The 12,707-nt window shown below is 33.1% G+C and overlaps 1 protein-coding gene across 4 annotated transcripts in view; it reads left to right on the forward strand.

Annotated features, from left to right (window-relative positions):
* Window positions 1–12,707, forward strand: part of LOC150086308 (filamin-A-like) — a 470,984-nt gene that overhangs the window by 153,650 nt on the left and 304,627 nt on the right. For all 4 annotated transcript variants that reach the window (XM_090374465.1, XM_090374466.1, XM_090374467.1 and 1 more), the window contains exons 4-7: window positions 1,458–1,555; window positions 5,466–5,732; window positions 7,763–7,840; window positions 11,335–11,497. In XM_090374465.1, coding sequence (XP_090230591.1) covers window positions 1,458–1,555; window positions 5,466–5,732; window positions 7,763–7,840; window positions 11,335–11,497 — 606 coding nt within the window. The remainder of the gene's footprint in view (window positions 1–1,457; window positions 1,556–5,465; window positions 5,733–7,762; window positions 7,841–11,334; window positions 11,498–12,707) is intronic.

The following is a 12,707-nucleotide window of genomic DNA, read 5'->3' on the forward strand; positions in this document are numbered from 1 at the left end:
CCTAGAACAGTATTTCTTAGTTGGAACAAAAAGCCTAGTAGCTTCCAAAATTACTTTCTTGAATGCTTCGCATTTAGAATTTTCTGTTGGTAACATCATCAGTTGGTCCCACTGTATAGAACTTAAAAAAATTGAGACCACTGTAGACACCTTTACGAAAGCAAAAACCCTTTCCTTTATCTCTGGTGGTTGTTACAGCTTTAAGTAAATGCCACATCAGTACACTGTGATCTCTGCCACCTAGTGGTTCCTTTATCTGTAAATTCTTATTGCATGAATAATCATTGCTGGTAATCAGATCAAGAGTGTTACTCCCTCTTGTTGCCCTTCTAACATGCTGCTGTAGAAAACAATCATCCAATAAATCCACAAAAGCCTTGCTAGTGTCCAAGTGACCAATCCACAAGTTCCAGTCTATATCCTGGAAGTTAAAATCCTGATATACTGGCCCACTCTATTTCTCTGTATAATTGTTCATTGTACTCATCAGAGTATTTTAGCCTATAACAAACTCCCACTCTCATTTTTGCTTTCCCAGTGCTTATGTCACACCAAATTGACCCAACATTGCTCTGTTGATCTATGTTAACTGGATGCACTTCCTTAGATTTTATGTGTTTCTTAACTAACAGCATAAACTCTCCTCCCTTCCTATCCTATCTATCCTTTCTGTACATGTTGTCCTCCCCAAATTCTAATTCTGCATCCCTTATATCTGAGTGACACCACGTCTCTGATATCCCAATGATATCTTCCTTTGATGTCTTGATTAGCACTTCAAATTCATGAAATTTATTTACTATACTCCTAGCACTGGTGTATATGCAAGTATACATGCACCTATTCTTTCTCTTAGTTACTCTAAACCAGCCCATGTATTTACTTGTTGCATGACTCCCAGCAGTTCCTGAAATCCCCAGCAATTTGCTTTCTGGGCTTCTGCTCATTCCAATAGAAGCGGTGCAAGAATCATTTCCACTTCTGTCTGTGGCTACTGTTAATCTATTAGTCTGTGAATCCCCCTCCCAAGCTAGCAGTTTTCTGACCCACCTAACATTGCCTCAATATCATCAGCAAATATTCTTGCAGATATTCTTTGCACGCTCCTCAAGAAACTTTTTCCGTATAATAGTATTATCTTTTATTGGTGTTATCAGGTATGTTATCCATTATTTACTAATTCCTTTTCTTTTTGAATTTTGTAGAATTGTATTGTGTGATTGAAAAGAAGAAAATTCTTAATAAAAAACATTATTTTTAAGTTAAAATTAACCTTTAGGTGAGTCTGGTATAGTAGACAAATAATTTTGCATTAAAATCAGATTTTTTGCTTGGACTATACACTGATAGGTGGTTAAGCAATAATAAGATTGCTAGTAATCCAATATAAAGCTTGTTATGCATTTTAAAAAAATCTAGAAGAATAAACATTATTGATATTTTTGTATATATTTTAGGTCTTTGTCCTGATTGGCCTGATTGGAAACCTGAGAATGCACTCAAAAATGCCAAGGAGGCCATGGATCTTGCTGATAAATGGTTAGGTATTCCTCAGGTATGTAAAAATTAAAAAAAAAAAAAATAAATAAATAAATAAAATTTTGACTACAGTCTGTTAGTGCATAGACATTAACAACTGATATAGGGGAATTTCATGTGATAGTACCACAGAATAGTTAAGGTTGACAAAAGCTGGTTTTATTCACTGGCTGAGAGAGCAATAAAAAGGCAGAACAAGTTTTTCGTGTATGTGATTACAAAGAGGAAAATTAATCAGATTGAATTCTTGCATAATGGATGTAGTTGTTGATGAATGGTTGCCTCTTCAGTTCATCACTTCATGTTGCCAATGAATTGAAAGGGCATCTATCCTTACAGATAAAAACCATTTATAGTGAAGAGAGCTGTGCCATTGAGCAGTATGAAATTTGCAATATTGAAATTACAGCCGATTGTTATCAAAAAAACTTTCAAACCTAAAGGCAAGTAAGACACCTAGAGTTGATGGCATATATCCAGTAATTTTGAGAGAGAGAGAGAGAGAGAGAGAGAGAGAGATGAACCATTAAAATGAATGAGAATATCATTTGAATTCAGGAAGAATTCCTTTGGATCAGAGAAGTGCCAATACATAAGTGGTTCTAAGAGCAAATTTAGTAACTACAGACTGGTCAGTCTGACTTCAGTGTTAAGGAAAATCATGGAGGTAGTGATAAAGAGTATAAGGCAGGGACATTTAGATAGAAGTGGAATTCTGAAGGACGCATAGTTGGTTTTGTTTCAGCAAAATTATTCGGTTAGCTATTTTGACAAAATTACTTGTGAGCTTGGAATAGGGTATAAGAATTATTTTCGACACTGTTTATTTGGATATTAACAAAACATTTGTCTCGGTCCCTCTTTAAGCTGGAATATTATTAGAATTAATAGTGGAAAATGATGCAAGAAAGCAAGCATATACAGCAACAGCCAAAAAAAAAAAAGAAAAAAAAATCCCATTTCACCTATCCATCACCTCCAAATAGTTTGTCTAGTTTTTCCTTGAATTTATTCAAACTCTCCACTTGCACAACAATGGATGGAAGCCTTTCATCAATCAACCACCCACTGGCTGAAGGCAAACTTCTGCATATCTATTCTCCTACCATCCTTCATCAATTGCCACAGTTGCCCTTGTGCCGAAAAACCTCTACAACAACAACAACCTTCATCAATTGGAATTTATGCTCTTTCATGTGCATTGTTTGAGCAAAAGGAAGAATTTGTATGACTTCCTTTCTTAATAGGCATGTCAATTGTAGGCGTACACTCCTTCTTCTGTGTACTATTATATATAAATAATTAGTTACTTATTTATATACAATTTTTTTTACCTACATTAATTTTATCTGGTAACTACAAGTTATCCTGGGGCCTCTGACTGTGTTAACAAAATTCCAGGCAATTTATTTATTTAGCTAGAAAATTTAGTGAGACAATTAACAATACACATGAAAAATTTTTAGCATGTTTAGTTATAGAAACTGACTTAAATACATACAAAATTTATCACAAGAAAACTTTTTTCCATATTACAGATGTTCCCCCACTGGGATCGACAATTTCAACAAGTCCATTCTATATCTCATTCTAAATTGAATTATATATAGTTCTTTACGACATCCAATTTGATTATCCAGCTACCTCCTAGGCTAGTCAAATTTATCAGTTAGGATTTCAGAATGCCTTTCTCCCTTTTTTTGGATTATTTCCTTGACTAGGAATAATAATACGAAACAGTACTTACAATAACCTTCATTTCTCAGAGTTTTGGGACCAGATCCTTGATCTTCCAGCACTTTCTTTAATAGCTTCCACATCAGATTCCTTGTTATTATCCAAGATTCTCCTCGATAAAACTCACTTTAATGTGGCCTATTCATACTAAATGGCCCACTTACTATAAATTTATCTACTCTCTTTGAACTACTAGTTACATATCTGCACCTAACTACAACTCCCAACCACAACTTCTCTCGACTACTAACTTTCTCACTGCTTCCCAACTTGCTAACTCCGAAAAACTCCGCTTACTTGCCACCAAACCAGTCCTTATATATCTGAACTTTACCTAAATTTCCCCTGAATTTCAACCTGATCTCCCCTCAGTAAGTCGAATGTTCACCGTACTTCTGAGAAATATGGTCTCGCCCTAAGATATTTTCCTAATGACTATTCATTATCCCATTACAACTGTTCGTTGCGTGTATAATTGTTGTTCACTGAAATTTTCTAATTATACAAATTATACAGAATGTTCCCATGTTAATTTCGCCCATATACTTTATTATTATTATTATCTTAATTTATTTATTTATAAAAAAAATTTCTTTTCTTTTTTTTTTTTTTAAATAAGCTTAAGCTTACAAATTCTATCAACATTTAGTTTGCTCAACCCATTCAAAGCCTTGAACACCTCATTCAGATCACCTTGCAGAGTGTCTCCAGACAGTGAAGGGTAGTCAAAATTTGCAGAACTGAAGCCCTTTTTGGTAAGAGCACCCTGTTGTTCCCCTCACCAATCTCATTGCCCTTCTCCATACCCATTTCAGCAGCTCTAATAAGTTGGGATCATGAGTAAGATTCTAAGATGGATCACTTAGTGGCTATAGGGCAGGAGGCAGAGGGTTACACATTAAATTATTGTAATGTTAGAAGTAGGTTTGCCCTCATGGATTGGTTCTAGGAACACTATTTCTAATTTTCATAAATGACATTGATGAAAGGATAGAGGATGTGTATCAATTTCCAGTTGATAACCCATCCAGTTGATGGGTTAATGAACAGTGCCAAGCAGTGATCCATTGGGATGACTAAGTATATAAAGCCCATTGGGATGACTTAGCTTATAAAGCATTAGCCATAAAAAACCTTTCTACATCACCTGCCCATTCCCTTCATAATTTGCTTCATTCTTCCTTGAATTTATTTAAACTACCTGCTTCCACAACAACAACAGATGGAAGTTTGTTCCAACAATCAACCACCTGGCTGAAGGCAAACTTCTGCACATCTATCCTGACTTGGATAGGTTCAGTTATATTTTAATGCAGCAAAATGCAAGGTCTTGTACTTGGGGAAATAGTGACTTCAGAATAGTTTACACACTTGATGGGCTAGAAAGGGATTTGGCAGTTATGATATAGTCAGATATGAAGTTCTTCAAGCAGTGTTGACAGTGTCCAAGTGTAGTCTTTTTGATGGATAAAAAAGTTGACCATCTGGGAATAAAAATCACGCATGTAAAATGAATTGATGGAGAAATCACCATGCTTGAATGTAAAAAAAAAAAAAAGGTGCAAACAGGAATATTAAAGGAAGCAGTAGGACAGATTGCCAAACCCCTATACAGATCTAATGGAAAAAGATGTATCAAAGAGCAGTAAGGTTAAGTTATTGATCAATCAATCAATCAATCAATATCTGATGTAAAACATTGCCATGATGAGATACTTCAATTTTGTGGGTTTCAAGTACTTACAACTTTGAAAAGCTTGAGTAAATTAATTAATGGGGTTATTATTATTATTTTTTTGCTCTTTTCTCAAACTATAGGACATGCACTTAAATTAAGGAAATGTAGTTATTGACTGGATATAAGAAATTCTGTTTAGTCAAGAGATTAGTAACTTTTTAAAATAAATAGCTAATGAACAGATATGTGGATAAAGATGAAGCCGGATGCTATTTTCTTTTAAGTAGATGCTGAATAAGTTTGGCTTCTTCGCATTTGCCTTTATTAAAACCAACTTAAGCTGTTATTCATTCCTGTAATCAATTTTATTTCCATCATTTGAATTTTATAATCAGATTTAAAAAAAAAAAAACTTTTGTACTGATAATATTTCATTTTTAATAACATTAATGGAAAGCTGTTACAATTATTTATTTATTTATTTATTTATTTATTATTTTTTTTTTTACAGCTAGTTAAACCAGAGGAAATGGTGAATCCCAATGTGGATGAGCTCTCAATGATGACGTATCTGTCCCAGTTTCCCAATGCTAAACTAAAGCCTGGTGCTCCTCTCAGACCTCGTATTAATCCTAATAGAGTAAGGTGTTATGGTCCTGGTATAGAACCAACAGGTGTTGTTGTAGGAGCTCCTACAAACTTCACTGTAGAAACATTCAGTGCTGGCAAAGGAGATGTGCAAGTAGCTATTCAGAATCCTGCTGGCCAGTTAGAACCAGTAAGTAAAATTTTCTTCAAAAAAAAGTAAAATTTTATTAATTATTGTGTGGGTTGGACATAGTCTCCTTTTACTTGAATTTTTTTTTTAATGAAAACCTCAAATATCTTATATTTGAGGTTTTCATTAAATATAAGTTAAATTAAATTAAGTAAAATATAAGAACCTATAGTATTCAGTATCATGTACGGGTTGAAGACTGAGAAGACAGAAGATATTTGTTGCCATTACAGGTGGCCCCCGCTTAATGCTGATAATTCGTTCCGGAAAAACAGAGTGCTAAGTGAATCCGCGCTAAGCGAGCGGCGCATTCCCATAAGGTAACATATGTATTTGTGAGTTGCAGTCGGTGCCATGGATATTTCCTAATCAATAATAAACAGTAGTGAAAAGATGCACAAACGTCGGTCAAAATATTTAATATTCAAATATTTATACATATAAAATATTCTGCATTACATACGTATATAATTATGTGGTAACTACTTATGTATCAAAATTAAATTTAAAATTCCAATTAAAATCATGAATTTAATTGATCTAAATTGATTTAATTTAATTGATGAATTTAATCAAGAAAAATGTGTCAATTTTGGGTTGAACTTTGGCCCTCTTCCAAATAAACTAAAAGCAGTATTAATTTTAAATCCACCACAGCATTACCACCCAACAATAAAGTCAACCGATCCTTCGCCACTTTAAAACCTGGCATGTTTTTTCCTTCTTTCAATATGAAACTTCTTTTAGGCATTCGTTTCCACAAACGTCCTGCTTCATCTATGTTAAAAACTTGTTGAGAAGTATAACACATAATATCCCTCTTCAATAATTTAACAAGTTCTTTTTTGAAAGTTTCGGTTCCTTAATCTGCACTTGTGGCTTTCCCTGGATTTTAAATCTATTCAACCAGCCCTTACTAATTTTAAATGGTTCTACATTGGCTAATCTCTCTCTCTCTCTTTTTTTTTTTTTTTTTTTTTTAAGGTGAGTTTTCTTAAGATCATCATATTGGCTAATCTCTCTCTTTTTTTTTTTTTTTTTTTTTTATAATATTTAACTTAACTGAATTCTACATTGGATATTATCTTCAATAAAATCCTAATAGCCGGCTTAGCCCTAGTTGCTTGCAATGGAACAGCTATCTTTCCTGCTGCTAAAATTAATTCTTTATTTTTTTTTATAATTGTTCTTACAGTTAAACTTGCAAGTCCTAAATTATGGCACACATCCGCTTGTCATTGACCGGAATCGATTCGCTTCAAAACGTCTAATTTAATTTTCAAATTCAGTCTTTTTCTTACATTTATAGTCTTCATACTGCGCCCAGACATTGTTGCTTTTTCATTCTTATTGGCCATCATTAACTCTTCAAAAATGTAACTGCGTTGGTTGCATTAATTATGATACAATGTTCGAGTAAACTGTCCGTTACGCACAATGTCTAATACTGTACTGAGTGATGACTAGACTTCGGATAAATGCATATAACGCAAATATTACAAGCAATATACCTGATCATTTTTTAAAATGTTGATCTCAGAATATGTAACAAGTCACTCTACTGCAGTTAAATTAGCGTGCGAGAAAATTTCACTGAGCGTGGGAAAATTTCTCAAGTCGGCGTGGGAAATGTTTTAATGCTGTTTTGCTATTCATTTTCAAGCTATCGACTCCATCAGATGAAACGTTTTTGTTAAATATGCCAAAAATGCAATCTGTATGATGGTAAAAGAGCATTATAGCGATTTGTGACAGTGTTATAGATATGGGTTATAATATAAGAACAGCGGTATAGCGAATCAGCATAAAGCGAACCGCGTTATAACAAAGGCCTGCTGTATAAGTTTAGTGTCATGAAACATAAAAAGAAAATTAACTCCAAGTATTGGTAGGAAAAAATTGCTGCAATAGTGTTTTATGACTTGTGGCCTACCTACATTCTTTATAGATGCTTTATTTAATTTTTAGTGCTTTTTTGTTTCTTAAATAATTTTTATATATAAATTTTTTTTTTTTTTTTTTTTTTTTAGGTACAGATAAAATTCAATGATGATCGTAGCAAGACATACACGGTAACATATACAGCAAAAACTGAGGGTCCACATAAGGTAAATTATTTTTTTATTTTCTTAAGAATAGGGATGAGCAATTATAATGTGCAGTTGCTTTATTGAAAAAAAAATCAATTTTTCTGAGACAGTAAAATATGCCATTACAGATAGTTTGTTGTAGTGAATGTTTCTTTTAAAAATAAAAAAGCAATATATGGGCTTCTTATCTTACATTCAGATGTTATATTTAATCTTTATCATACGTAAAGACACAATGCAATGCACCCATCATGGCATGCTGCCAGGGGTTTCACATGAATAGTAATATAATAAAATAACAAGATATATAATCATAAAGCAAAATTAATAAATAAAATAAAATCCATGAACACAGATGCCATGTGAAGCAGTTCTCCATACATCTAGATTATAGGATTCCTGGTTCAGAATAGTGGCACAGATAGTTTTTTTTTTTTTTTCACAGATAGATTTTTTACAGTTCAGATTTGTCACCCTACTGGGGTGGGGAGAAAATCATGTGCTTTCGTTAAGATCCTGTACTGTTTGTCATAGGCAAACAGGTTTAAATCTATGTCCAGCAATTGTATTGTCTTAAACATTTGTGTGGGTAGAACTCTCTCAGAGATATGCAGTCTTCCACGGGTCAAGCACAACTGTGGCTTTGCTCTCAGTGCAGGAGGAGGAACTCTCCAGTGGATCATGTCCCGACATTGGGGCCAGATATCTTTCCTGTGAGCATCTTTACAGTGAAAGCTAAGTGCCTCTGTTCCATCTTAACTGGCAATCATTCCAGACTGAGAGCCATGGCCATTGCTGTAGTTTGTTGCTGTGGAGGTAACTGAGACTTCCATGTGGCCCATTTAAGTAACCAAAACTTGGCTGCATATAGTGGCTTTAGTGTAGTTTTGGTTGCATAACTCCAAATTTCTGCTCCATATAGAACACGTTGGAAGATGATGGTCTGGATGTATCTCTTGGTAGTGCCTGGATTTGTGACATACAGAAGCTGCTGTTTTGCCATCCAGTGATTTTGGCTCATTTGATTTACTACTTAAGTAGGCTTGTAGCAGTCTTAGAAAAGAAAAAAAAAAAAAGTACACATAGCACAAGTAGTTTCATGGGCTTATGGTATAGTCCCCAAGTGCTAACTGTGTAATCATTGTACTCAGATACAAAATATCATATTGTTACAGTTTAAAAAAAAAGTGATCAGTTTGTGAACATAAGTGGCTGTTTGGAAAACAGCTATTTCTGGCTTTGCTATAGTGCAGCCAAAAATAGGTATTTCCTGCTGATTTTAAAAAAAAAAAAAAATTTTTTTTGTTGATAAGTAATATAAGTTTTATGAAAATGAAATGTCTTTACTACAATAGGTAGGTATGACATGTAGAAAATTTATTTGCTTTTCTACATGTTTTGCATGTAGAAAAGCAAATTGCTGAAACGTTGGAACAGTTAATTTAAATACGATAAATAGCATCATATTAATAGTGAAGTAATATGGGCATGAAATCAACATCAAGATTTAAATTGTAAAAATTTGATTTTCTGTAAGCTGACATAGAGGAGCATTATATCACTCACAGAATTGTGGATTTGCATACTGACATCAGGAGAGAACAAGGAATGTAAAGAAGTGCTATGAGACAAAGGTTATTATGTGATCAGTTGCCCCTGCTTAGTGACACAGGCAACTTGCTTGTTCTTGGCAGATGTGGAAGATGATTGTGTGGCACCTGATGAGGATCATGTTGGAGAGATGTAGTGGGAGTATTTTTGTATTTTTTTTTTTTTTTTTTTTTGCATGTAGGCCTGCATTTTTCTGCTATTCTAGTGAAGCTGCAAACTTTAGGGGAGGGGAGGTGATCCCTAATTGGTACTGTAACTAGGACTGTTGTTCAAATAGCACTAGCAGTTGTAGGTTTGGCACCAGTAGCAGTCAGTGGGGAATTCCTCTGCGGTTTGCAGCTTTTCTAGAATAGCAGAAAAATTCGGGTTCAGTCTACAGAAAACAGGTTCCCAGCAATGGCTGCTTAATGTGACCATACATCACTGGTCACCTGCCATCTTTGTCAAGAATAGCCATGTCATATCTGTTGATGAGCACTATGACTCGATAGTAACTTTTGTCTCACAGCAATTTCTTCATATACCTTGCTGTTCTCTTCTGATATAAGTATTGTAAAGAATCTAATTTATATATTATGTATGTTAAGCAGTAAGATACAACTGTAAATAGTTTAATTTTTTTTCAAGTGCCAAGGGAGTGTGTAAGATACCTTTTTTATTAATTTTTTTTCACTTAGATTATTCATGACAAGCCATTAAATGCTTTACCTCTATGTAGTAAAGTGTAGTTTCATTCTTTTGATTGTCTTGCTGCATATAATCATACTCCTCACTGGCCATATTGGCAATAATATTTGGAATCATATTTAACTAATTAAAAAACATTTGGTTGTATTTTAATAGAATTACTTTAGAATACATGAGTCATTTAAAAAGTAAGTGAAAGTTTCCCAAGTAAAAGTGATCATTGCTGTTTTGTTACCAGCAAGTATTTTTATGACAAATGTATGAATACACAAATATGCATAAGTAGTGTCACTGGCATGATAGTTGGCTGACTTGTTACAAGTTAAGGAAAAATTTACTCCCTGTTAATCCTCTCTCCCAAGCTTAAAACTCCTTGTAAGGTCACAGATTTATAATAGCTGAAGAAATTATTCAGAATGTGACACAGGAACTATTAGATTTTGAATAATTGTGATTATGGCTGTTTGAATTTAAAAAATATTGCTATGGAGTTTTCAGTTGTAAAAAATATTCAAAATGATAAAAATATAAAAATTAAAATAAGAATGAGCAAACATACACCTAGCTGCATAGTAATTTTTTTTTTTTTTTAAATTCAGATAGCCACAGCTTTCTGTAACTATTCAGAATTGGACATATATAATCATTTTTCATTGTTTTCAGGTTCCTGAATCGATCCTGAAAGTATGGAAACATACATTGAGAAACATCCTGTATATTAGACTTAATGTGGTACAGCAAGTCAGCACCATGTCCAGCAATATTAAATATTTTACCTTTTCTTTTTGGGTGATATTACTTCAAAGTTTTAACTGTCTGAAGCCACTGTGTTTATTGTTAGTTGAAGTAAAAGTAAAGTTTGGATATGGTTTGATGATGCAAATTTAAGTTTGCATGAAAATTTTTTTATCTGGGCCTTATGCAACTTTGTGCTACTCCAGACCAAGGCTATTTTTAGGGTTACATTATTGAAACAAAGGTCAATTCAGACATTGTTTTAATAATGCCTGGCATACTTGCTTACTCATGATATTCATGAGTATGCATATGTTTGGATACTCATGAATATCTTGAAAGAGGTTGTGCAGAATACCCCAAACTTTTTAATAACACATGTAATTTGTAACAAGTGCTTTGAATAGGTTGATATTAGAACTTTTGATGAGTCTTTATGTATAATCAGCATAATAAACATCCTCTAAATAATTTTGTAGGTTAAAGTAATGTTTGCTGGAAAGGAAGTTCCAAAGAGTCCTTTCAATGTTATGGTTGAAGGTCATGCTGGTGATCATAAAAAAGTAACTGCCTCTGGTCCTGGATTAGAACCAACAGGAGTAATGGTTGGCAGGCCAACATATTTTGATATCTTTACTAAAGGCATGTATAATAATAGTAAATAATTTATTTTCTTAATATTAATATAAGAATAATCCATTAAGTAGAGATGGAAGAGAAGGATAATAACCTCGAATAGCTGTTTCTACTTTTTTTTTTTTTTTTGCCTGAATGTACAAATAATATTTTTCTCATATGAAAAAGGAATAATACATTCAGTATGTTTGCTATTAAAAATATAAAATTATGTAATCTGAGTCAAGAGCATAGTTTCCAGAATTCAAAAAACAAACTTTTTGAACTTGCTGCTTAATAAACTAATGCACATAAAATGTTCCTTATTTTAATCATAGGATATTTCTTTACTACTGTACATAATAAAATGTTGGTTTAAAGATTACATATGAATAAAGTTTTTTTTTTTTTTTTATCCAAGTCAAGACTCTGATCATATTGCCTACAAATGGAAGAGATTTTGAAGTAATCCAAAGTAGTACAGCAAGCTATTTAAATCACTTTATTACAAATAAATAAGACAAAAATTAATAAACTAACACAAAATGTTACATATGGCAAACTTAATAAACAGACTCAATATATTGGAGAAATATAATAAACTGGCAAAAAAAATCATAAAGCACTTAATAAACTTGATAAAAAATAATGTTTACATTAAATTTTAGTCATCAGTATTTGAGCAGAACTGTTTTAATGCTTCATCCTTATATATTTTAGGTATGTTTTTTTATTATTACTATAACTACTGAGTGGTAAAAGTCAAAATAAAATTCATTGGTAAAGAAACATCGCCCATTTCTTTGCAACCTTTTATAAATTTATTGGCCCTTGTAGGGATATGACACTTTTATATAAAGAGGCTGATACTCTGTTCTTGAATGCATTGGAAAAACAGTTGATGACTGTAAATGGTGATTGATGGTTTCTTTCTGTTGCTTCTCAGTACATCTTTACAATCCTTGAGTGTGCACATGGACTCTGACCATCCTGGGTGGCATATTAATATTTCCCAGGCATTTTATTTCTGATTGTGTTTCGTATTTCCATTTTATTAATTAAAACCCATTATTTTCTCTATCCGTTAGAGGGAGTTGTTAGTTTAAAATTGGCCAAAATTGGACCTTGTTCTTCCCCCGTGGCTTTAATTTGCTTTCTTATAATTTTCCAATCAAGAACACCTATATTCACAATTTACTTTTTGCAGACGATCAGGTGGTGATAGCACAAGACTTAG

The sequence above is a fragment of the Mastigoproctus giganteus genome, chromosome 5 (assembly GCF_048544385.1).
Source record: "Mastigoproctus giganteus isolate SK-2022 chromosome 5, ASM4854438v1, whole genome shotgun sequence".
Lineage (NCBI taxonomy): Eukaryota > Metazoa > Arthropoda > Arachnida > Uropygi > Thelyphonidae > Mastigoproctus > Mastigoproctus giganteus.